General features: G+C 48.2%; 1 protein-coding gene across 2 annotated transcripts in view; it reads right to left on the bottom strand.

The window, feature by feature from the left end:
* The window catches only part of ankrd12 (ankyrin repeat domain 12), a 45,413-nt gene that overhangs the window by 2,315 nt on the left and 16,981 nt on the right, over positions 1-26,117 (bottom strand). Inside the window, exons 2-9 of one of the 2 annotated variants that reach the window (XM_036518721.1) lie at positions 10,909-11,022; positions 9,371-9,521; positions 8,037-8,105; positions 7,478-7,624; positions 7,006-7,209; positions 6,259-6,401; positions 5,585-5,732; positions 154-4,823 (exon numbers count right to left, since the gene is read on the bottom strand). In XM_036518721.1, the coding sequence (XP_036374614.1) occupies positions 154-4,823; positions 5,585-5,732; positions 6,259-6,401; positions 7,006-7,209; positions 7,478-7,624; positions 8,037-8,105; positions 9,371-9,521; positions 10,909-10,968 (5,592 nt within the window). In that variant the 5' untranslated portion in view covers positions 10,969-11,022. The remainder of the gene's footprint in view (positions 1-153; positions 4,824-5,584; positions 5,733-6,258; positions 6,402-7,005; positions 7,210-7,477; positions 7,625-8,036; positions 8,106-9,370; positions 9,522-10,908; positions 11,023-26,117) is intronic. The other variant, XM_036518722.1, reaches the window with a different exon arrangement.

The following is a 26,117-nucleotide window of genomic DNA, read 5'->3' as shown; positions in this document are numbered from 1 at the left end:
CATAATTTTTACCCTTTAGTAAAGTTTTGAAAAATAGCCATACTACAACACTCTCAAAGTATATCATCAGCATCATAAATACTATCACTGATCTGATCAAAATAATACGGCTCAACACCAGATGAGGCAGAGCAACTGATGCAGGATACTTACGGTCGGAATGCACAGCTTGCTGAGAGGGTTTCCATCCAGTAGGTAGGAACCGTTGAAGGTAACATACTCGTCATAGTACTGGGGTGCCTGTGGGATGACGCTGCACAGCACTTTCCTCTTCTCCTCGATCTTCTTGCGGATGTGCAGGAACTCGTAGTAGGGGTTGGCCCTCTCCGTCTGGTAGGGCTGGATTTCCTCCAGCTTCAGCGAGTCCACGATGGCCGCCAGGGACTGCTGGGTCTTGTCCTTGGCCTGCTGAGCGCTGCCACCGACCTGCGACACCCGCGGCATCTTCCGCTTCCGCGGGTGGTGCACCTGGATGTCCTCGTCCTCCACCGGTCGCGTCTTGGCCTTGGCACCCAAGGTGTCACCATCCGCCGGCAGAGGGGAGGAACTTCCTGAGCAGGTGTTGCCGTGCTCTGCTTGGTGCTCCCCTTGGGGGGTGCCGTGGGGTACTGCCGGCACCTCTTGCTGCTGCTGAGATTTCTCCTCCCTGGCAGCATAGTCAGGGACAGGCTCCTGGCATACTTCAGCCTTCACATCTGAAGCTGCGAGGGTTTGCGGGTTTTCCCCTGCCACAGGCCCTTCCCTCTCTGCTGCCTCCATGCTTCCACTCCTCTCCTGGCCCTCGGAGGCATCAGCCCCCTCGGTCTGATGTTCAGTGCCTGCAGAGCATGATCCTACAACAGACGATGATGTGGGATGGCCGCCTTCATGTTGGTCTGAGTGAGGATCACGCAGGTCTGTAGACTCCTTTATGGATTTTGGCATTTTAGTGTCTTTTGTACCCACGTCTTCAGCCTCCGTGTTGTCTGGAGTGTCCTTAGCTTCTGCGCTGCCCACACTGGAAATGAAGAGGGAGTCCCCCGCAGATCTGTCGGCCCTTTGACTACTGCTACATATGGGGATGTTAGAGGGCCCGGGGCTGCTTGCACACTCTGCTTTGATGCTTCCAGACACACCGCTCCACATGTTCCCCTTCCTCAGTTTCTCCTCTTTGCCCTCTGTGCTGTCATGGTCACCCTCCAACGACTCAGGCTTTTCTCTCCGCTCGGCTCCTGAATGTAAATCGGCCTCATCTCTCTGCGACAACTCCAGGCTGGGATCTCTGTGCTGATCCCGCTGTTCGCCGCAGGAATCGGACGGTACCACGGGGTTCGCGGGCAGTGGATGTTGCGAAGGTAGAGAGGGTGTGAACGCTCCCCCTGACACGTCCTCGGTTTCCTTCTGGCCTGGCTCCAGGTTTGGTTTCTCGCTGCAGTTCTCCTCTCTGCAGTCCTCCACAGGGGGCCACAGTGCACTCCTCTCTGACAGGGAGTCCGTGGTACACGGCCTTTTAGCTTCTAGCATGCTCTGCTGCTTGCAGTCTGTTTGTGAGAGGGTGACCAGCTGGCTGCCCGTTTCTTCTGTGTCCTTCCTCGAAGGATCCCTGCTGTTTGACACAATAGGAAGATGACTGCCCAAGGCGAACATCTCACTGACACCACTGTCTGGATTCTCAGCATCAGGGCTGGAATGGCTGAGGCTTTGGGGTAATGGACCACTGCAGTTCTCTTGGGTGACTGCCACACTGCTGTTGGGCAGAGGACTCTTGGAGTGTTCCCCGCTGGGAGGTACCGCCACGCCAGTCCTACCTAGATCCTCAGCAGGCTTGCCTTCAGCTAATGTAGGCTTCGCATCTTCATCTAGTATAGACCTCAGATAAGGGGATGCATGTCTGACAGGTAACGAAGCCCTGCTCCGGTTTGCCACATCAAGATTGCCTTCGTTTTCTCTTTCCTGAACGGCAGGTGACCGGGCAGGGTGCACAACAAAGGAAGACTGTGAGAAGGACAGCAGTGAGTCGGAACCTTCCGGAGCAAAGTCTGAGTCGTACTCAGCGAGGGGCCTGGGCGTGAGGGCCGCCGCCTGGCAAGAGTCCTCTGAGCTGGCCACGGATATCATGGACACTGATCTGGACATGAGGCCGGACCTCTCGCTGTCGGGCCGTGGGGAGCGACTCAGGCTGTTCTCCAGACTAACGCCCAGCTTTCCAGTGTGAGGCAGGCTCTTAGCGTCCAGGGAGAATGATCTGGTGCTGGTGGCATCTCTGAGTGCTTTCTCTCGGCCGTGAGCTTCAGAGGCCTCTGAGCTCTTGGAGCGCAGCAGCTCCTTGCTGTAGCTGGCCTCACCAAGGGAGCTTTTGGGTCGGTCTTTGCTCTTGGGCTTGCCCAGGTCCGGCCCCGGCCGCTGCTTCATCCTCTCTCTCTCTTTCTGCTTTATCTTCTCCATGTGTTTCTTGTGCCACTGCTCAATCTCCTGGTCCTTCAAGCTCAGCATTCGCTCAAAACTGGTCTGCATGAGGTCATCATTGACCAGCCTTTTCTCTTTAGGCCGGGTGTCCCTGGGGGCAGGCGAGGATTTGGGTTTAGCCTTGTCGGCCTCCACCTCGTTGGCCTTGTTCTTGATGACTTTACTGGGCTGCGACCTGTCTTTGTGACGATCCCTGTCTTTGTGTCTGTCAGGCTCTCTGTCCCGATCTCGCCGGTCTTTCTCTGGTGTTCTCAGCACTTCCTCCTTCAGCTTTACAGAGGCAGTCTTGTCATGGGACATCCTGTTGCTTTCAGACACACTGCTCTTTTTCTCCTCCAGAAGCAACTTGAGGTTCGAGCTGGATGAAGTCAGGTCTTTTCCTTTCTCCTTCTTCTTTTTGTCACTGTCTTTTTCTTTCTCTTTTGTGCGGTCAGGCTTGCTTTGATCTGGAACTTTCTCCAGGGCTTTGCTCTTCTTGTCTGTGCTGGTCCTCTCCCTCTCCCTCTCCCTGTTTTCCCCTGGACAGCGCTCCTTCTCAGACTTCTCTTTCTCTGCCTTCTCACTCTTCCTGTCTGGCCTGTCTTTACTTTTCTTGTTCTCCTCTGGCTTCTTTGCGGTCAGGATGGCCTTCAGCTTCTCACTCTCCTTGTGGTTTCTGTCTCCAGGAGAATGGGAGGAGCCTGTTGCCGTCTTTTCCCTCTCCCTCCACTTCTCTGCACAGTTGTAGGACTCGGATTTGTCTGGGGAGTGCTCTGCTTTGATTTTCTTTTCTTTGTCGGAATGCTTTTTGTCCGCCTTTTCAGCCTCCCTCTCTTTCCCCGGGACTCTCTTTTCAGTTTTCTCCCGTGCACCTTTTTCTGGTTGGTCCCGTTGGTCCTGCTCAGTATGTCTCTCCGTTATAGACTGCTCCTCTGACTCCTCTTTTACAGCGGTGCTGTGTGCAGAGTCTTCACACCCTCGATCGGAGGCCAGGCTATCAGCTTTCTCTTCCTGTTCACCCGTTTTCCCCTCCCTCCCCTTCTCCTCTTTGTACAGGAACTCCTTGTCCTTTTTAAGGGCCTTGTCCTTTTCCCGCTCTTCCTTCTGCCTCCTCTCTTTGCTGCTGCTGGCGTGTTTTTCTCTCCCCGCTCTCTCCTCTTTAACGGGGGACGAATCCATCGCCTTGTCTAGCGACCCGCCTTCAGCCGCCTCCGTTCTCCCCGGGAGCAGCTCCTCATTCTCGTCGCTTTTGAAGAAGTTCTCTTTCCAGAATTCCCGGTCAAATTCTAGGTTCCTGTGGCCATCTTTCCTCGCTTCCTTCGGCCTGTGCCTGTCCTTCTCAGCCTCACACTCCTTCCTGTATTTGTCCTTCTCCCGGTGTTTCAGCTTATACTTCTTGATGACTTTGCCCTCTTTGTCGGTCTTCCGCAAGGCCCCCTCCGTGCTGTCCAAGCTGACGTCCTCTCTGTAGGGGCTGGAGCTTCTGTCGTCACCGTCCAGGTTGAGCTCTTTGTGGTGGTGCTTGCTCTTTTCCTTGTGCTTGGCTCCCTTGCTGCTGCAGCTCTCGGTGGCGTACTCTGGCTCGGCATGCCGGTCGTGTTTTAAGCTGTCCACCTGACACTGCCCGCCTCCCATGGAAAGACAGGTCTTAGCGTTTTCCTGCTTGAGGGGGGCGGGCTGCTTGTCGGCCAGGCCATGGTTGAGCTTGGGAGACCTCGCTGGTGGCAGATGGAAGAGGTGGACGGACGAGTCATCCTTGGGACTGAAAGACATCTTGAAGGAGTCCTCCTCTCTGCCGGCCTTGTCTGGGGTCTCCAGCCCGGTGGAGGTGGAGGAGGAAAAGAATGATGCTTTGCTGTTCTCCTTCCCATCCTCCTTCATCTCCTGGTTCTCCTTGTTTTTGCTCTGATTTTTGTACTTCTTTTTGACCTTGCCCTTCTCTTTGTGTTCGGCCGTGAGACCGGCGTCTTTTTTCGTCCTCCCCTCAGGTTTGTGCCCTTCAACAGAGGCGAGGGAGCAGGTGGGAGAGCTCTTCCTCTCGGGGTGTAGCTCGGCATCATCACTGGAGCTCTCCGAACTGCAGTACAGGACCCGAGATGGCTTCTGCTTCTTAGACTTGCCCTCTTTGTCCTGTTTGGACAGGAAGTGGTTGCTGTCCTTCTCGTCTTTCTCTCGCTGACGAAGCTCCCTCCTGAGGATATGCCGGTCGTTCAGTGCCTTGCTCAGGTCTTCCTCTTCCTCCTCCTCCTCATCCTTGAACTCGTACTCATCCATCCCGGACATGGAGGCTGACGATTTGGCAGCGTTGGCCTGTTTTGCGTCAGTGTCCTTTTCTGTGTCAGAGTACTCCATGTTTTCATCAACACTGGAGGGGTTTACTGATGGAGGGTCTTCTGATTCTGCAGCAAAAGAGGACAAATATTTAGCCCTCACTGTGTTTCTGTAATTACAAGCAATTCTGATGTTTTCAGTTATCAAATGAAAAAATTCATGGTCTGAAAATATACTATAGATATTTGTTAATATTTATTACAACTGAAAATTTAAAAAAAGCTTTAATGTTCAAATGATACAAAAGCTATATTTTGACACTCACTTGTATTATGTATAACAATCTGTAATTATTATTTTTTTTAATTCATTCATTTTCATTGTTATTTGCCATTTTATTCTTCTGATGGAATTTATAAGCAAGCAGATACATTCTTTATATATGTCACATTTAAAACATCTCATGGACTTCATGGCTACTGCAAGGGGATTAACCTGAACTGTGTCTAAGTATGTCCCACTGTTCTGATGTGTAGCACAGTGATAAGAAGCAGGACTCATAACCAAAAGGTTGCAGTTTCGATCCCCGCTGGGTCACTGCTACTATACTCTTGGGCAAGGTATTTAATCCAGAACTGCCTCAGTAAATGTCCAGCTGTATGAACGGATGACATGTAAAACTGTAAGCTATATAAGTTGCTCTGGATAACAACGTCTTAAATCCGCAGAAACACCTCACTAACGTGTGAAATAGTAGCGAAACAAGCCTATTGTGCAACTGGCGATTCCACAAATAGGGCTGTATGAAGCATGAAAAAAGGAGACTAATAAATAAAGTCAGTATGATGTTGCCAGAGTGGCAGGGCATTAACGTTACCGGTGGACCCACCTGAGGAGCTCTCCTCTGGCTCGGACAGCGGGACCTCCCCCTTCAGCAGCCGCTCCAGCTCCTGTGAGTCGGCCACGTCCACTGGCCGTTCCCCGCGCTTGTTGGCCTGGAAGGCGTTTCCGCCGTGTCTCAGCAGTAGCTTCACGATCTGCGGGGCCCAGAGAGCAAGGCAGGGCCGTTAGCGCGACGTGCTGCTTCCGGGGGCTTACTTACTATAATCAGAGCCATCATCATTACCGCATAATTACTCTATTTGAATAATTTCACGCTGGCACTAGGCAATTTTTCACTCAGGGAGTAGTTAATGGTTGGAATAGTTTGCTGCAATTTGTGGCAGAAGCAGAAACCTTTAGATTGCTCAAGATCATGCCTGCCACAGTGTTACACTATAGAGTATAAGCAAAATGAGGAGCCTAGCTGTAGGACTACCCCCTTATCACTGAATTGTACTGCTCTTATATAATGTGAGCACGGTTTACACTTTTATAACAATACCTTAAGGACTACTGTGAGATTAGTGTACTAATGTTATGGTATGATCTGCAGCATTTCTTTCAGTGGGCAGCAGTACGTTATAAACTCCAGAGTGGTTGATTGGGTAAGGGAATGTGACATCGCTGTGGAGAACCTCTCCGGGCGCGCAGACTGAGGGAGGGAACTCTGCGATCACGTACGTCCTTGTGCCCGCTGCTGGAGGCATCGTGCAGCGGCGTGTCATCGTCCAGCCCCTGCGTGTTGACCTCCGCCCCTGCTGCGATCAGGACCTTGGCCACGTCGTAGTAACCCAGGTTACAGGCCTCGTGAAGGGGGGTCCAGCCTGGGAAAGGAACGGCGGTGAAATGAGATGACAAAGGCAACCACTGCGGCGAGAGACGTTTCACAGCACAAGACGTTTCTGCTTGGGTTGTTAGGGACGCACGTGCAGTACCACCCCTGAAAACCTTCTCCATGATTATGGTCAAAGTTACTGTACGTTGTCTTATTGACTTGTTTAATTCGCAATGCCATTTTTCTATGTTATGGGGTGTCTTTTTAAGTACGTTTTTAGAATTATTCAGTTATGCTGTTTTATGCTGTGACAACAGATGATAATATTTCCTGTTAAGACAAGTCACAGCTTTCCATACCAAGGGACAGTTACATTCCATTACATTAAATTCAGATACACTGCATCCAGGGTAGGAATTCATCAGCAACCTTACAGACTAACCCATGAACCCACCCTGCAGTCATGTGTAACACCATTCTGGCATGAACGCAAAATGCTACGACTGCTGCAATCACAAATGACCGGTAGCAGTCAAATTTGTTACCTGTGCTGGAGGTGGAGTTACCTGTGCTAGAGGGGGAGGGGTTACATGTGCTGGAGGGGGAGTTACTTGTGCTGGGGGTGGTGTTAGATGTGCTGAGGGAGGGGTTACCTGCAAAGTCTTTGACATTGACGTCGGCTCCCAGGCTGATGAGCTCCTTGACTTGCTTGGCATCGCCACGGATAGCGGCCATATGGAGGGGGGTCTCCCCCCGCTCATTCCTCTTGTTGACCTTGTCCTTCTGCCTGGAGGACGCGGAGCTTGCAATCTTCTTCTGAACAGGCGGGGTCTGCGTAGGGTGGCTGGGGGTGGAGTCTGGAGAAAACACGGGTGGAACTAAGCACCCAGCGAATAAGAGAGACCCTGCAGCCTACAGTGCCAATCAGCAGCTGAGACCTACACTCAACCAACACAGCCTCTTGTACTGCAGGTTACTTCACATGACATCATAATACCAGGAAGAGGTAGAGCGAGAGACAGTAAGTATTTCCAATCGGCTGAGTGCCTTCTGTTATTCTGCTAGGGACGCAGTAAGAAGGGGTATTATACTGTGTGTCGTGGGCTCAGAGAGGAGAGTGCAGACCTGGGCTGTTGTCTCTTGCTGTCATCTGCATGAGCAGGGCCATCTGCTTTCGCTCAGACAGGGGATATCCGAACAGGATGTTCACGGGAGTCGACTTCTTGTTTCCCGTCTCCTTCTTCACTTTCTTCTTGTCAGGACCGTCTTTATCTGCGGGGGGAAGAACAGGATGGAGCGCCTGAGAGGTCAGCCTTTTTGCTCCTGCAGATGGCACATCTTCCATGGCATGTGAAGTGCCCCCGCCCCGCCCCGCAGCTCTGCTCCCCCGATCGCGTGGAGTGCACCCCGACTGAACACACTGTCCCCCCGGATCAAAAGCACAGTCCGCAAGCCCCAGCCCGTGCTGCTGGTCTACGATGGGCAACTCCACTCCTGCAACCCGGCACGTTTTAAAATCGGCTTTAGATTAGCGACCGATCTGCGCTCCGAACGGGGCGTGGGGGGGGGGGGGGGGGGAGCGCGAGGCCAGCGGACACAGAGCGACCGGAGCTGCCCATCGCTGCAGTCAGCACGTGGAGAGCTGCGGGAAGGGACGCGCGTGCAGGTGAGCCGTGGTCATTACCTGAGTAAATCCCACAGGGAGGGGCTAATGTTTCCCCCCAGGTCTCACTCGAGTGTCCTGGGTCAGAATCTACAGTGCAAGCAGAGAGAGTGGAGAGAGGGACAGCGAGGGAGGGAAGCATGGCCGTTAACACGTACACAGATTAGAGCAATGAGAAACCACGCATGCACGCACACACACACACACACACTCCCACTCTTTCACATACACACTCTTCTCTCTCACTCACTCTCTCTCTCTCTCACTCACACACACACACACACGCACACACACACACTCTCACTCTCACACACATGGACACACACACACACACACACACACACACACACACACAGACTCTGAGACAGGTGGTAGGCTGGGGCGACTGGCGTCACCGTCTCTCCTCACGCTGCCAAACTGGGAGACCGGCACCAGAGATGGAAGCGTGTTAGAGAGAGCAAGACTGCACTCAGCGGGGCTTCTGATTGGTGGAGGAAGAGGCTGCGGCAAGCTGGACACAGTAGCGGTTCCCGTGATCTCAAATCGCCAATTTAACTCACCAATAGTTAAAATCATTCAGCATAACTTCCATAACTCACCTTAATTCATAATTAACATCATAATTAACTAATTAACAATTAGTGCAGCTAATATAACTCCCCATTCATAGTAAAGGAAAAACACTTGACTGTAATGAATCAACAGTTCATGATGTGTTGTTGTAACCTGTCCGTAGTGCTCACCTCTCCCTCTGTGACAGAGACTTCACACATCCGAAACTCACACACCACCATCACCAGCTGCACAACCCTGAACAATATCAACCGCAAAACAAAGACCACGGCTGCGGCTTTACACTGCCAAACACAGCCAATTTCCTCCGATGCTCCAAGGGCGAGATGACTCACTAAAACACCTTTAAGGTGTACGTGTGCTTGTGTGCATGCGTCCATCCTTCTGAGAACATACACATTTCTAGACATCACTTGAAACTTGGCAGCACTGCAGATTACATAAAGTGGAGTCCATCAAAGTGCAAACATCAAGCTCTGTGTGAGCACACTGGTGCCATGAAAGATGCATCCGAATAGGAGCAGGTCTCCTGCGGGAGCAGACAGCTTTGGCACAGACACAAAGGCTACGAGCTACAGGCGTGGCATCATATGCCGAGATTCTCCTCCGCTGTTTCCCTGTGTCTCCATGTGCACGAGCCCACTGGCCCACATAAAAAGTGAAGACTTCACGTGAGAGGGTAGTCCAGCTAGCTGTGTGCTGGCTGTGCCATCCCGGGGGCCTGTTCTGCTGATGGCCACTAGGGGGCAGCGGGCACACGCGGCTGTGGCGGCTTGGCTCACCTGTGTCGGAGTCCCGCTCGTCATTGTGGGACGGACTGACGGTGAAGGAGAGCTTGCGCTTCATGGAAGACTTCTGCTTCGTCTCCTTCCCCAGGAGCTCACCACGGTCCAGCTTTGGGGTTTTGGTGAAGGGAGAAATCTTATCTTTGCTCTGCAATGGCAAACATGCACCATTAGCATGGTTCTGGTATGTGAACACATATAGCATATACTTATACATACAAGAGAAAACTCACACACTCATACAGATATACACACACGTTGTACAACACACAACATACAAAGCTACAGTTACAGCCATCATACTGTTCAGTTCAGTTTTCAGGCAGGAATTAGACCTATATATTTACATATTACTCAGGTGGTAACTTAGGTCTGTAATGTTAATAATAATAATGTTTTTAGTAATATTGTTAATATTTACTGGGAGTTTGCTATTTAAGTGTGAGGTAGCAGAGTGACATTTCTGCAGAGATTAACACCACAGTTCAATTTAACTGTACTATTTGTCCTTAACTTTAACAGATTTGTATGTTTCCGTTTTCCCCTTTACAGAGCACTGTGAGTTTGGCAGAAGCTGAAATTAACGGAATAAGACTCAGGAAAAGTTTAACAAAAGGGGAAAGCTAAAGACATTCGAGTAATACTGTTAGATTGAATTTCCCCAAAAAAAATCACTGGCCAAATGATAAATGCATGGTGAAATATAACCACTGTTAGAGACTGAACCAAGTTCAAGCCAACTGCACATTTAATAGACTCTTCCCGCCAATAATCAGCAACTGGAGCACAAAATGTCAGATTTGGACCTAAGGCTCCTTTTAAGGAAACTTTGAAGTGATAAGTCATTTTTGTTTAAAGTGTAATGAGTAAATTGGTAGCGTGACTGTGTACTAAATTATCTAGGAATGCCACAATCGCTGACAGAATGCTTCAGCTACCCGTCTTCTACAGACCAGGTTGACATATTACATGTATATTTATATGATATACAAGTATGTTAGGTCACACATTTGGCATACTGAGTGAAGCGGTTATCTGAAAAAATAGAGACTGTTCCACATCCCACAAAATGTAAGTGCTCTTTGATGATGTCATAAAGTAACTGCTTGGGTCAAGAGTTTCTGGTCTATGTGGTTAGGGAAAGAGGGTCATACTGTGATACAAAACAAAACTGTAATCTGAGTGTGTGTGTGTGTGTGTGTGTGTGTGTGTGGGCGCAAATGCACATGTACACGTGACTGTGTCAGGTGCAGGGTGACTCTAGGAAATGACCTGATGACAGCCTTGGGGAACTTTTTGGTAAAAAAAAATTCCAACAGCGTCTGAACTTTCAATCTCATTGTCACTTTAGCACCTTAGAGTGCGCTCGTCTTGTCATCACCCTTCAATCCCCCTCTCAATATTAAAACCACACAAAACATTAAACATAGCATCACATCTGAGGAGAGCACAGCACTTTGCTGGAGGTAAAGCAGCTCATCTGTAAGGGGTGGGGATGGGGGCTGATCCGGGAGGCCGAACGGCTGGAACTGTACCTTCTTCCCTGCTTGTTTCTCCACCATGGTGCCTTCTCGGTCGCCCCCGGGTTTGGCCATGGTGCAGCCGGTGACTAGCTGCGCCAGCTACTCCTTAGTGCGGCCATGATGTGCCTGGAGTCAGAGGAACAGGGAAAAAAGGACGCGTGTTTTAGTGCCGTGTGTTACAGCCTAGCAAATGTGCCTTTACGTGACTCACGCAGCAGACCCACTGCGCTGACAGGGAAACGCCTGCACGACTGTCAGTGTTATAGGGCACTCCTGTTAAACGCCTTCACTCTGCAGGGAAAGCAACCACTCTATAGCTTTACTTATCAGTTTGATTTGGTGGAGGGTGTGGGTAAGTCACCCTTATGAGGTTTCTGTTGGATTCTTTTTTTTGACTAAATGCTATTTTTGTGCTTCTCTTTGAAAGAGGAACGGAAATAGTACACAAGATAAAACGTGCGAAGCAGTGCATGACTTTATTTAAGCCAGTGTCTGGGAGAGTGAGAGAAGAGAGATGCTAAAGCTCTCTGCGGCTGAGTGACACTGCTGTATGAAGTGTGATCTCCTTCACAGTAAAAGCATGAGAAGGGATTCCCCTCCTACCTCACCTGCTTTGATCTCATAATGCAACTTCAATTATTAACCGGTTTAAAAAGGCTGGTTGGTCCTGGCGCTTGTTTAAAACAGCGGCTCTGAGAAGAGGGGAGTCTCCCCGTAACTCCCCAGTTACTGGACAGATAGAAAATCTCTGCCCCTCAACTTCAGAAAGAAACTTTGGACTATTTATTAAATGACACGAACAAGAGTTCCAACCAGTGCCATCCATTCAACTTCAAACCAAGATGGAAATCAGGAACTCCCGGGCTGTTGCTGGACGAAGTATGGACCTTTTACTTAATGTCCATCTCTAAGAAGCTAATCAACCTGAAGTCCGACTCTCCTGTGCCAAAATCACCACAGACCCCAAAACACCCAGAGGAAACACCTGCAGAGGCCCAAAACAGGTGCTAACCCTTATGACATGCATCTGTGCGAGTTAAACAGTAAACAGAAACCCCTTCTGTGCCTTGTGTGTGGGGCTGGCTGCGCAGCGTTGCCCCGAGCAACTCTCCCTCATCTGCAACCCCCCCCCCCCCCCCCCCCCCCACCTGAACGCCCGCCCCCCCCGGAGAGCGTGCCCTCTCCGCCAGCGTGCCGCTACGGCGTGGCGCTCTGAAAGGGAAAACCGCTGCCGCTGCTGACGAGGAGGGAGAACAATGGCCCGTGGTATATTCTCCATTCTGTCCCCGCCTGTGCGTCGGATCTTTCTCCTTCTGTTGGGGGATTTGCGGGGATAATGGCAAACCCACTGAGCTGGGGTCATCCTGAACCGCGTGCAAGCGGACAAAAAAAAAAAAACAGGGCTGGACTTTCACTGCGAGCTGTACAGGACGGCGGGCTGGACTCGGAACCGGTGCTACGGAACTGCATCTTATTCTGCTTTGGGTTTTAGTGGGATACGAACGGCCTGGTTTAAATAAGGCCTTTAAATTGGGCCCATTCGCATAAAATACTGTGGAGAACAAGACCCTTGTTTACAAACCTTCAATTTTCAGTATCTGCATACACTGTCCTCAGTATTCTTATTATACAACTTGGACTCAGCTAAGCAGGTTGAGAGCCAGCATCTATGAACATTAGAACATACAGCAACCTGGATTCTTCTTAACAGGCAGAGAAACCTGGACACAGGCATGAACAGTGGCAGCAATGTAGCATAGGGGTAAGGAGCAGGGCTTGTAACCAAAAGGTTGCTGGTTTGATTTCCTATTGGGGCCACTGCTGCAGCACCTAAAGGACAAGGTACTTAACCCAGAATTGTCTCAGTAAATATGCAGCTGTATGAACAGATCACATGTTAAAGCTGTAACTGTAAGTCGCTCTGGATAAGAGCATCTGCTAAATGACAATAATGCAATGTAATGTAATGCACTCAGGAGAGAGAGCAAAAATGCAGCAGTAGCCCGGATCCTGATGCAAAATGAAAAACCTGGCGTAGCGAGGAGGGTGTGACTGTAATTACGGAAGTGTTTGGGAGAGGGCCAAACTGGCACGCCTCCTGGCAGCGGCTCGCTCTCTCCTACCGACCTAAAGCAATTTCGGAATGCAGAACACGAGAGCACGAGGGGGAGGGACGACCGTCACACGCAGCTCACTACAAACAGGCCTTCAGTATGGCAAAAGCTGTGAGAGACGCTAAGGATGAACCCAACTCTAACATCAATGTCCACCTCTGTTCACCGCACATATATGACAAAGGACCATTTCAGCAAAACCAAGACAGCTTGCCTTATGAAGTACGACCTGTAACACTCCTGTGTGTGTGCTAATGGCTCAAGGCTGAGAATCTACACTCAGGACACATGGACTTGTGAATATGTGTTGTCAACACTCCCACTGTGGTGAATGAGACTTTGCTGGATTCGTGGACAGAAAGGGCATCCAATCACAGGATACATACAGAAGTGTTTTGAGTTCACCTGTAAAAGCTTTCGTTAGCAGACAACCACTCAAGCACCAAACGTTTAGCTCCCGAGTGCCTCAATGGTTAAGGAGTTTGCCTTGAGGGTGCGCCCAGCCCCACAGCCCGGATTTGATCCTGGCCACGCTCTCAGATGGTGACGAGCAATCATTCCGCAAGGGATAGGGGAAGGGCCAGGGGGTCGCTCATCTCGCCCCCCCTCAGGCACGGTGAGACTCACTGGGCAGTTGTTCGGATGACTGTCAGCAATGCAGCGCCTGTCCTCCAATGAGCGCCTGCTCCACTGTGGGGCACTATGGGACTTGTAGTGCTAAAAACAGACAACGGCTTCATGTGAGTGAATCAGAGGACTGTACCCATCTCTCCTCAGTGCTCCCGAGTGAATGCGGAGCTTGCTGCAGTGAGACAAGGCTAAAGTAAGAATGGTGATTCCAAAGTTCGATAGAAAAAAATCATAAAAATAAATAAGCACCAAATATATAAGGATGGTCCATGGCTACTTTTTGTTTGTTGTCTGGCTCATGAGCTCCAGGCTAACAGTGCTGTCTGCATACTCTCCTGCTGCTGTTCGAGAGAGAAGCCCAGGCAAAGCAATGCTGACTGCATTAGCATTTTGTTGAGGATTAACCACATTAAGTTACACTTTAATCTCAAAGTGACCATTGGCAATGCAAGAATGAAAAAGGCCACTTCAGCCAGATTCCACAATCCCAAGCTTGTGTTAGTATGGCTTATGAGTACATGCCCAATACACAAGCAACATACTGATGAGCTCCTGATGGACCTTTCAGTTCCTGCAGGAGGACAGAGACAGTAAAGTAAAGCACACCCTCTCTCACAGGGCAGAGACAGTAAAGCGGGCCCTCTCTCACAGGGCAGAGACAGTAAAGCACACCCTCTCTCACAGGGCAGAGACAGTAAAGCGGGCCCTCTCTCACAGGGCAGAGACAGTAAAGTAAAGCACACCCTCTCTCACAGGGCAGAGACAGTAAAGTAAAGCACACCCTCTCTCACAGGGCAGAGACAGTAAAGCGGGCCCTCTCTCACAGGGCAGAGACAGTAAAGCGGGCCCTCTCTCACAGGGCAGAGACAGTATAGCGGGCCCTCACTCACAGGGCAGAGACAGTAAAGCGGGCCCTCTCTCACAGGGCAGAGACAGTAAAGCAGGCCCTCTCTCACAGGGCATAGACAGTAAAGCGGGCCCTCACTCACAGGGCAGAGACTGTAAAGCTGGCCATCTCTCACAGGGCAGAGACAGTAAAGCGGGCCCTCTCTCACAGGGCAGAGACAGTAAAGCACACCCTCTCTCACAGGGCAGAGACAGTAAAGCGGGCCCTCTCTCACAGGGCAGAGACAGTAAAGCGGGCCCTCACTCACAGGGCAGAGACTGTAAAGCTGGCCATCTCTCACAGGGCAGAGACAGTAAAGCGGGCCCTCTCTCACAGGGCAAAGACAGTAAAGTAAAGAGGCCGTCTCTCACTGCCCCTTGAAATGAGTCTGAGGCACATGACGCTTCATTTCTGAAAACTCAAAAGAGGCACTCCACACGATGGTGGATTTTAAAATAAGCTCAGTGTATTTCATTCAAGGTTACTTTTCTACTCTGAGCTGAGGTAGGCCTCTAAATCTTCTCTTTTGTTTACTAACTACCCTTAAGTGGCCTATCATAGATAATGCAAGTCAATCCACATGGCTGGCTGTAAGGAAGTCAAGTATTGATCAAATACAAAAATATACCAGCAAAAAAAAAAAAAAAAAAACCCTGCCAGCAGTTTTATTCTTCAAGAATAAAACTACTGGCTTCCATCTGTCTGATTTCTCTAGAATGCATGCAACAACAGGTAAGTGAATGCTAAATTACGCATGCAGCATTACCAGTGTTCAGCTGCATTATCACTGTTAAGCTGCACGCCCAGTGCTCAGTGCTTTCTCATTTGAATGATGTAAAAGTCGCTTTACCGTCACACAGAAGAGGATGCCTTCGTTTTAAAGTTCTGTGGCAGGATACACAGCTGCTCTGACAGCCAGCATCAGTGCAGCTTTCTGGGACCCGGTGCTGATAGCAGCTTGGCATTACTGATGCCTTATGTCTCTCAGGTAGGAGCCACCCTGCAGCCCATTAACGACAGGCTTCGAAATGAGCCACGGCGGTCTAACGCTGCTCCCAGCAGCACCGCAGAGGTGAGGATGCGATGGAGGCTTGGTTTTGGAACGTGAGGCACGCATGTAGGTGCATACACACGTGCTGGAGCATTTGGCGCTGTCACAGACATGCATGGGTTTGGACAACACGGCCGGCTCTAACGGGGGGGGTGTGAACTCTGCACTGAAATGAGCTGCAGAGATGCAATGCCCATGGAACGGCTGGGCTCCTCTCAAACTCTGCTGCGCAGGGGGTGATTTAATAAAATGTGCCAGCCAATCACAGCCTGGGGAGAGGAAACAAAGGGAGGGCCGGCCAACCGCAGGAGACGATACAGAACAAACAATGTCCTTTCCTCTTTTCATTCAAACAGACAAGCCCAAATTCATAAGCTTCATCAGTGAGAATAATACAAGCTGCTGCGTGGGCAGTGAGGTCAGTGACTGAACACACACCTATGGTAGTGATGAAAAAATATACAGCTCACAAGCAAACGATCTGTGTGTGTGTGTGTGTGTGTGTGTCTGTGTGTGTATGCATGTATACATGTGTTTGCGTGTATGTAATGAAGTAAATTCAATATGTAAGTGCATTTAAGTGCACATGTGTATATTAGAGTGCAAGTCTGTGTGTGTGTTTGTGTATACGTGAATATATGCGTAAGTGTGTGCATGTGAGCAGAGAATATTTTGTGTATGTAAGTGTGTGTGTGTACATGTATAACTGTGTATAAATGTGTTTGTGTGTGTGCGTGCGTGTGTGTCTGGGGCTCAGCGAGGTGTCGGGGTGTTGCAGTGTATGTCTGAGTGCAGTAACCTGATCCACTGACTGCGGAGAGAAGCAGGAGCTAAGAATAGCACACCTGACACAGCAGATCGGTCTGCAGTGGCTCGCGCCACGCGTCCAGGGGGCACGTCCAGAGAACGGCCACACTCTCGCCACACAGCAGAGAGGGAGCTGATCCACATCCCCCCACTGTCTCCACACGCTGCAGAGGGGCCGGCCCGAGAGGGAGCGCACTGCAGTTATTCTCAGTGGCATGAGAGAGCTTTTGACTGCTGTGGTCTTGGTCAGGTCTATGGTGGAGCCCGAAAGCTCTGACAGCAGGGTCACCCCCCCAGGCCCTACAGGGCTATCAGGGTGCTACTCCAGAGGTTTGGGATGCACGGCCTTAATGAACACAGGGTGTTCCGCTGCTCCGCCCTAACTGCCATCCCACCCTTTTCCGTCCAACATTTACATTTACATTTATTCATTTAGCAGACGCTTTTATCCAAAGCGACGTACAAAAGTGCGTATAGTGGGCAAACAACAGGCACAAGGACAAGATGTGTACAGGTCATTCAATGCCAATAGTGCTGAAGCTGAGCACAAGGTCAGTGTAGCGAGACAGAGCTAATCTGATCTAAGGTTACATATATCAAATACAGTCACTGGGACAATAAAGTGCTGCTGTACTACCTAGTCAAAAATGTGCTACAAATACAACGTAAGAGATAGTGCTACAAGTATGAGCCAAGAATCTTAGATTTACAAGGTCAAATGGCAAGGATGTCAGTCCAGGTAGAGTCTGAAGAGGTGTGTCTTCAGCCCACGTATGAAATAGGGGTGGGAATCGCAGAGTAACTCACAATACGATACTATCACGATACATTGCCCCATAGTATCACGATTCTGCGGTACGATACATCACAATATCTGTGTAGATGAAGAGGAAAAAACAATTATGTATTCATTCATTGCATTGTGGTGTCAGTTTCACAGAATTTGACAATTAATTATCTAAACTTCGCAAATGAAACTCTGGAAAGAGTTGGAAAATGTAGCTGTTGTGTTACATACATTGCGGCAATTAAAGTCACTCAATTCAAGTCATGACTTCATTCCAAGGGCGTAACCATGGTATAGACATTGGGGGGGGTCCAAATGAGAGCCCTCCCCCAGAATTTTTTTAAGTGCATTTCCCACAATTTTGTGATATTTATATATGAAAATTAATACATTTAGAACATAGTTTCCGGGTGATCTGGCTACGCTGTGCGCCACACACGATCTATGCTACAAATGCGTGCCATGTTAGCGTGCTCCTTCAGCTTGTCTGAAGCCTGTGGCTGCAGCTCTGTGGACGGACTGCTTTCCCATGGATGAATGGATGCAGCACGGCCTTTTTGTCTGAAGGGAGGGGAACGGGGGGGTGTGGCAAGTACCTGTCTCTGCCTATACACAGCTGTTAATGCTGCCGAACTAAAAACACCAGCTGAGCAGATGTAGGAATCTGGTTTAATTCAGAGAAATCCTGATAGCTCATGACTTGTGCGTGCAGGATCTGGGTGTAGGCACGGCAGTGTAGCATAGTGGTAAGAAGCAGGGCTTGTAACAAAAAGGTTGCTGGTGTATGTCACTCTGGATAAGAGGCTCTGGTAAACGACAATAATGTAATGTAATGTAATGTAATGTTTGTGTGTGTGTGTGTGTGTGTGTGTGTGTGAGAGAGATATTGATGTGGAGAGGAGATGCGGGTTCGCAGAGACCCTAGCCATGGCTAGCGTGTCAGACAGTAAGCTGCGTGACAACGCTAGCGAGCCTATGCCCTCTTTGCCTGCCCCGCCCACCCCGGAGTGGGATTGCAGTGTGGAGGGAGGGGCTGTCCTCCCTGGCGTAGCCTGGCTCCAGCTGGTCCCCCAGCGTGGTCCTTGCCCCAGAACTGTCCGGCGTAATTATCGTTCCGGCCCCCCCCCCCCCCCCTCCCCTCACACATGGGCAGAGATTCCTGCATGGCCTGGGACCCGCTCGTGTACTGGACGGCCTGGAGGAACAGCGTTTAAACCCGGGACATGAAGCCTGAACCCTGAGCCATGCCCAGCACTCACCAGAATACATGACCGCTACCGCCCCCCGATACGACCCACGTTCAGCTCACAACCAGAACACAAACATGACCTCTACACCCCGATACAATGCTATGTGTTCAGCATTAAACCAGAGGAAGAACATGACTGCTACACCCCAATATGACGAGACATGTTCAGCTCACAACCAAAAGACAACCACGACCGCTATACCCCAATACAATGCGCTGTGTTCAGCATTAAACCAGAAGATGAACATGACCGCTAGAACCTGTGCTGTCACTGCGTATGCACACCTGCATACTGCTCTTCCTTAAATTGCAGATGAGATTTTGAGGAACGCAAACGTAGATACTCATTTATCAGAAAATAACATTTTGTTTGGGCTCTTCTCTCCAGACAAATCCTTTCGTAAGATGTGAAACGAGATTTTTCTCTAAAACAAAGAGGGGATTTGGAGTGCGGCAGAGAGCGGCAGGAGCATTAGAGAGCCTGGAGCAGACTCCCAGCCTCCTCTGCCTAATCAGACGCGCAGACAAAACACGCTCTCCCCTCCCCGGGGAGCCAGATCAAATGTGCCGACGGAGGCTAACAAACACTGAAACCCTACACTCCCGCCAAGCAGTGGAGCGCTGCGGAGCTGCGAAACGCAGCTTAAAGAGGGGCCGTGGCCCCTGCCAGCCAGTCATAAAGATACATCGATTCATATCTGCATCGATACACGATAAGGATGATACAGCTGTGTCAATGTTCCATGTAAGAATGAACTAATACAGTTTGGTTTTTCTTTGTTAAATTAATATTAATGCAGCAAACTCAATGAAACTAGTGCGCTTGAATCAGTCCTGCTCTCTATAATTGCAAACTTGGTCATCTTAGAGCACTGAATGTTTTTTTCAGTGGTACATAGTAAGGTAATGCTTAGGTACTCTACATTTCTTTGTAGAGTATCTAAGATCATATAGTATAGAAATGTATCATATTAAATTGTACTGCATCCTGTTGGAGCGAATTATTCAGATATACTACGGTATGTTATACCGTTGCTTGGGTATCGCTATTGTATTGTGTCAGTGTTAAGCCAGAGATTCACACCACTATGAGTCAGACCTTACCAACTCTTCAAACTGAGGTAGAATCACTGTTACAACTGGAAGAGATGCTTGAACCTCAAAGAGGCCCCACTGGTCCTGCAGTTTCCTGGAGACTAGCTGTGAGGCTGCACTAGTATACATTCATCTACAACTGGCCGACAATAGGAAAGGAAGAAAAGAGGTACATCTTTCTATTTACTGAGAGAAAAATGCTCAGCTAAAATGCTGAAATTGCTAAAATATCCTCGCGGGTAAGCTGAGCATGTATGTACCTACTGAGGACTGGCTGCACCATTAAGCCAGGTAGGTTCATTACATATCAGGACCCCCCACTGAGTGTTTGCGATGACATCATCTCAGACAAGGCCGAAGCTGCGACTGCTTGAACGGAGAGCGCGGCAAACACTCAGGCTTTGAATGAAACGTGCACTCCAGAACGCATCTTTCAGAGGCACAAATTAAAGGAACGTACACTAAATGCATTAGCGGGCTAGCAGAAACAGGTAACGCCCTAACTCTCAGGTGGACTGCCATTCAAACAGCAGGAAGACTTGCCTCTAGAGCTTGTGCCAGCAGATCATGTGTGCCCACATTTTTTCAAAGGGCTTGGTAGGTGGCAGGCTTCCCTAGTTTACATGTTTCTTAACCGCAGTGCTCTGTACAGTTACAGTACTTCCTTAAAAAACAATGCTCAGCTGCTTTGTAGGAAGATTATCACACCAAGCAGCTCTTTAGTCCATATGTATCTGGCCTAATGTTGGGGGACCTCACACTGCTTCTTAACCTGTATCAAAACAGACGCAGATATATTTTGAAAAAGAATTGAAAAAGAAAAGAAAAAGAATTCAAGAAAAAAAAAAAAATCACAAAAGAAATGAAATATTGTCAAAATGAGAACAATGATTTATATAGGTAGATTTATTTATTTATAGATTTATTATAGGGCCCTAGCCACATTTGCAGTTATGGCTCCACTTTCACAGCCTTCACACATCCACAGCGTGAAAATCACTCCCTCAGAATAATGAATGAACGCTCTCAACGTCTCTGAATGCAAGAGAGGATGTGCAATACTCAAGGGAGAGCCACTGCCCTATAGACCTGTTGTTTTGGAAACAAGAAGCCAATCAAAACACTCCATTCTCAAGAGCTCATGCTGTGAAACAAGTATGACATCACAATGGTCTCCGGGGAGACGAGTTTCAAATAAGACAGAGGACCAGATTCGAATGTCTTTTTTTATACTGCAGTGTGGCGCCACTACATATAAACCAGGAAGTATTTGCCTGTTAAATATCAATGAGGTGGAGGGAAGCCAACAGTGCACCATGTATCAGGCGATGTGGCCTTCATGCAAACAGGACAGACCAACGCACGGCACATCACTTATGATTGGCTTTACGCACAATTACATGCGATTCAGCAGACAAGACAGCACACTGCAGCAGCGGGCTGAAGAACCAAGCGTACAGCACCTCTGAGTGCTTTAAGAAGCCTTACAGCTGCCCCTGAAAGTAGGTTAATGACCAAGGATACCCAAGCAGTTGAGGAGAACAATGAAGCCTTTACTACTGATTATGAAAAGCCGGGTAAAGAGAGAGAAAAAATCTGATTAGGACGGAGGCCCTCTTATGGGAACACTTTCTGCTGAAGGCGAGCGCTGGCTCCGACCGAATGACACAACGCACGCTGGCCGAAGGTTTACTGCAATCTAAAAGAAATATTTTTCCTCTTGAAAGGCAATGCTCTGACACAAGCCGTAAACAAGGACAATCCACGACACACTGCCCCGAGGAGGGGGGGCAGAGGGATAACAGCAGAACATTCTGATGTGTATGTGCGTGGTTGCATGTGTGTGTGTGTGTATGGATGTGGGGGACCTGTGTGCGCGTGAAGGGGTGTGTATGTGTGTGTGTGTGTGTGTGTGTGTGTGTGTGTGTGTGTGTGTGTGTGGGGGGGGGGGGGGGTCTTTGTCCAGTGTTTTATCAGGCACGTTTAAACTTCATTGTCTGGGCACTCCTGATAACTGCCGCCCTTTTAATTGTGTCTGGGCTTTAATGACTTTCCGAGTGGACTGGTGGGAAGCCGCCCTCCGCCCTGGACTGAGTGGGCTGCCATATGCACCAACAAAGCCCTGGTATCTGCGCCAGCACTGCAACCGTCTGCCTGTATCTGCATTAATCACTCATTTACCACAGTCACGGGTGCAGGCTCACACCAGAGGGTGGCTGTTACCCAGTGGAAAGAAACCACAACAGGATTACACCTCAGCTCAACTTTCAGTCAAACAGGACAATGGACATGGGCATGGTGAATATGGACATTCTAATCTTGGAGGTATCAAGTTTTTGTCTAAAATGATGCGTTTTCTCCTCACTGAATTCACCTGGTTATCAAGGTCAACAATGTGCTAATTGGCCGAGACTCTGCCACTCAGAAACGATGACTGTCCCATTGTTACATCACTCCAACATTATATATTACATTACGTCATTTAGTAGACGCTCTTACCCAGAGCGACTTCCAAATAAGTTCATCACTATGCTAAGAGTAGTTATCGAGAAGTACTACAAGAGGTCAGTAAGATACTGAGTTAAGTACTAAACTAGTGCAGAGTACTTCTTTTCTGAATAGAAAATAGAGATAGATGGGATAGATAGAGAGGACGGTAGACTAGAGATACAGCCATTTGACTTGGGTTACACGTTCTCATACTTCTAATGGTGATGGCTGTCCTCTTGTCCTGGAAGGGGTGGGTTCTGGGTTTGTGCTCCACCTCTGATAGTGGCTTACTGACAGAAACCCCTCATTTTGGATATACTGAATTAAACAGCAGCGCTCAATAAGCTGTTGGTCCCTGCGGTTTATATTAAACTCATAGGACTGAGGAGCTGTACATAGTGGGACTGTGAGTGGCCTTCATATACATGTAGGTTTCATATTAAACAGCCCTACATTGAGAACAAGTGCAAAGAAATGTGACATTAATAATAACTCAACATTAATATAGGAATTCCATACAACACTGTTAGAAATATCATGCACAACATTCAGGGACTCAGGCAGAGATTCTCCATTAATGTAAGGATTTATCAGTCCATCTAACACTTAAATGACATTACATTAATGTAAATTTTTAGTATAATCTAGTGTAACAGCTGGATATTTACTGAGGCAATTCTGGGTTAGGTACCAAGCCCTTCTCCTTACTACTATGCTACACTGCCACCCCATTATATATATGGTAATTCAGTAAGCATCTATATAATGGTGCAAAAAGCAAAACTGATACAGTCCTATGTAAAATTCTTTACTTTTTAAATTTTACTTAAAGTGAACATGAATCACTACATGTAGTTAGCATAATTTACAATATGGATTCCTACTCTAAAAATCCTTATAGGTTTAACACTGTCAGTGAAACTGGATTAAAAATAATAAGTAATCCATGTTACATTTTTGAAACAAGTGTAGTGCCATCTTGTTTTAGTGTAGAACGCGATGTTATAAGGTTGGTTGTCTTGGAAATTCTACATTAGTCCACATTAGCTAACTAGTGACAGCACTGACAATCACTGACTCAATGGAAAATAAGAAAAGTCAAACTAAAAAATGATGCAAGGGGGGTCACTTTTGTATTGCCCCTGGATGCAGCAATGAATTTTATAGAGCCAAAAACCGAAGAAAGATTGTCCACTTTCATACTTTGCCTCTTAAGCGGCAAGCGATTCTTTATTGTTGGCTAGCTGCACTGAAATGTAAGAATCCCCCAGTTAGCCGTGATGCTAGGGTTTGTAGCGAGCACTTTGTAAACGAGGACGATGTGGACGAGACTCAGGCGTACTGGTGGTTTGCCGGACCAACAAGCTGAAGTCCGAGGCCGCTCCCTAAATTCCAACACACTTAATTCTGTGCAAAACTCGTCAAAATTAGGCTGTTTCATGTCCACTTTAACTTTGCATTTACTTATCACTTTATATTTTACTTAACTGTTCCCGGTTTCTTTAACAAAGCTCCAATCAAGCATCTGTTCCAGCATCACTGAACACTATATCAAATGCATGACCAACAAGTGAAAATGACCAGTTTTCCCTCAGCTCCACGTAACAAGTGAATGGCCACTGAAATAAACTCCTGATCTGAAAAGGTTAAAATTACCAGAGCCAGCAAGAAAAAAGCACCACTCTTATCTGTTTCTGACACTGAGCTCCTGCCAAAGAGAAGGCTTCCTTTCTGAACATTTATGTGGTTGAATGAAATCTGAAATTACATCTACAACTCTACCTGCAATGAAAACCCCTGCATTTCAAGCGTATCGGAATGTTGCCACTTCATGAATTGCTGAAATGAAAGCAAAGGAGCCTTTCTGAGATGCCAGCTTAAGCACACACGGTTTCAAAGCCACAGCCTGAGAACTGACTCAGGGCTTGCAGGGTGCAGAGCAGCGGGGCTGGAACTTTCCAAGAGTCTGTGGAGCTGCAAAGCTGTAATTAGCAGCGGCCTTTTCAACTATGTATGCAGAAATCAGAGAGAATATTATGGTGACTGAGCAGGCAAAGAGCTAGCTGGCTAACTTGACATAATTATCTGCAGTAGCTGGCAGCCGCTGTTTGTGGGGGCGGAGCCGTCTTTCTGCATCCTGAAAGCGAAACCCAACTCCTGCCTTTTTTTGTATAATATTAGACACAGCTCTCAGACTGCCCCTCCCTTCGCTCATCCAACTGCTGCTGAAAGTTTTCAGAGTCACGCTCTTACACAGGGGATGGAGACGTTTACAGAGGTATGCATTTGCTGAGATTGAAACCACTTCTGTATCGCCACACACCTGTATCATTTGATCAATTTGTTAATAACCGTTACGTCTTTGGCTTGAGTCTGACTGTTCAGGCATGCACTAATGTTCCAAGATGCAAGGAAACCAACGTGAAGCTACTGGCCTTACTGCCTATGTCCAGCCTGTGTATCATTACTGGATAACTAAACTGTCAATCAGATGAAATGTCCAGGGAAAGGACAGATGGTTGTGTGCCAGTGACAAAAAGCATACAACTAAGCTGCCTTCCTGGGTCCATACTCTGAAGCATACTTCTGGTAATGATGAATCTGAAATTCTACACACTTCCATACAGTGAAACAGTACAGCATAAATACTGCATTGGACAGCAGTATTGGTTTTTGAAACTGTCATATCAAGGCGTTTCTCCATTCAGAGGACACTTTAACACAGTCATTACAACAGGAAGCCTGTTGATATATAATACTGATATATAATACAGATATTCAAAGTAACGGTTCCTATATATAAAAAAATTGTATTAAAATGCTTAAAAATTCTCCTCCATGTTTTGCTAGTGACCAAACACAGGAGGAGATCGTTCCTCTGAATAAATGGTCAGGGTTTTGGAATAATGAAACAACCACACTAGAAACATTTAACAACCCCAGGCAGAACTAAGAAGCATGCACGTGCTCTGTGAGAAATAAAATCTTGCAAGCGCCTTAATGGTTAGCAGCACCCCGCCCCTTGTCCACACACCCACCAGAGAGATAAAAATAAGTCCCACTCAGATCTTGCTCTGTTGCAGCCGGCTGTAATGCAGCCTGCCTCAGGGACTCTCGGTTGCCACCGTCTCCTCTCTCGCAGAGCGGACCGGTTTCAGGGCTGACGCGAGAAGGCGCGTGCCACGGGAAGACCCTTCAGCCCTGAGGAGCTGAGGTCCTGGGCTGACCTTCCACAAAGAACCGGGCACTGACCCCTCCCACGCTGTAACTCATCTGCTGGTGAGGCATTTCAGAATCAGAGGGTCCACTGGCAAAATTCTCTGTTATATAACAAGACATCTGAAGGCCCCTGGTGCTAATGTTTCAGCGTTACTTACAAGGGGAGTCGGTGCTGGATCAAAACTGGAGTTTGTGTGGTGCAGTTTGACTCATCAAACAAAAATTTTCACGTCTGTGTGGGCCTTGGCTTTGTGGGGTGGGGGGGGGGGGGGGGGGTAGCCTGTTGAGTTTGGAAGGGGAACTACAGAGGGGTGGCGAGAAGGTCATGATTAAGGAACGTGAAATCGTGTGCAACAAGAATGGCTGAATGTCTGGTACAGCATGTACATGAAGAGCACATCTAACATCATGTGTAACAGGCTGTAATGATCAGGATGCAAAGCCTGGAGCAATATACCCAAGAAATATCTGTCAGTATCTGTGAATACGTGAAGAGTGAAACAGCTGATTATGAAGGCAATGTCTACAACATTGCACTCAAATGGAAACTGAAATTACAAAGATATTCACACAAAGTTTTAATGAAAACATGACTTCTTTTCTACGCAAATCAACACATTCCATTTTTCAGCATTAAATGGAGAAATCATACTTGGGAATATATTCCAAATTATTTAACAGGGAACCCACTTTGGTATATTAGTATACATGGTAGGGCAAGTCTAGCCCCTAGCCCTTTCCCAAAGGAGTCTGTAGCTATTAGCATGTTAGATTTTGGTAAACAACAGGCCTTCCAGAGGCTGCGCCAAAGAGCTCCTGTGAAAATAAGTCAATGACAGGAAGAAAAGCTTTTAACAGTAAAAGCCAGAGACTCTAAAATCTGAGAGTAAAAA

The sequence above is a fragment of the Megalops cyprinoides genome, chromosome 24, assembly GCF_013368585.1.
Source record: "Megalops cyprinoides isolate fMegCyp1 chromosome 24, fMegCyp1.pri, whole genome shotgun sequence".
Lineage (NCBI taxonomy): Eukaryota > Metazoa > Chordata > Actinopteri > Elopiformes > Megalopidae > Megalops > Megalops cyprinoides.
Note: the sequence above shows the minus strand (reverse complement) of the source record. Positions and strands in the feature narration are given on the sequence as shown.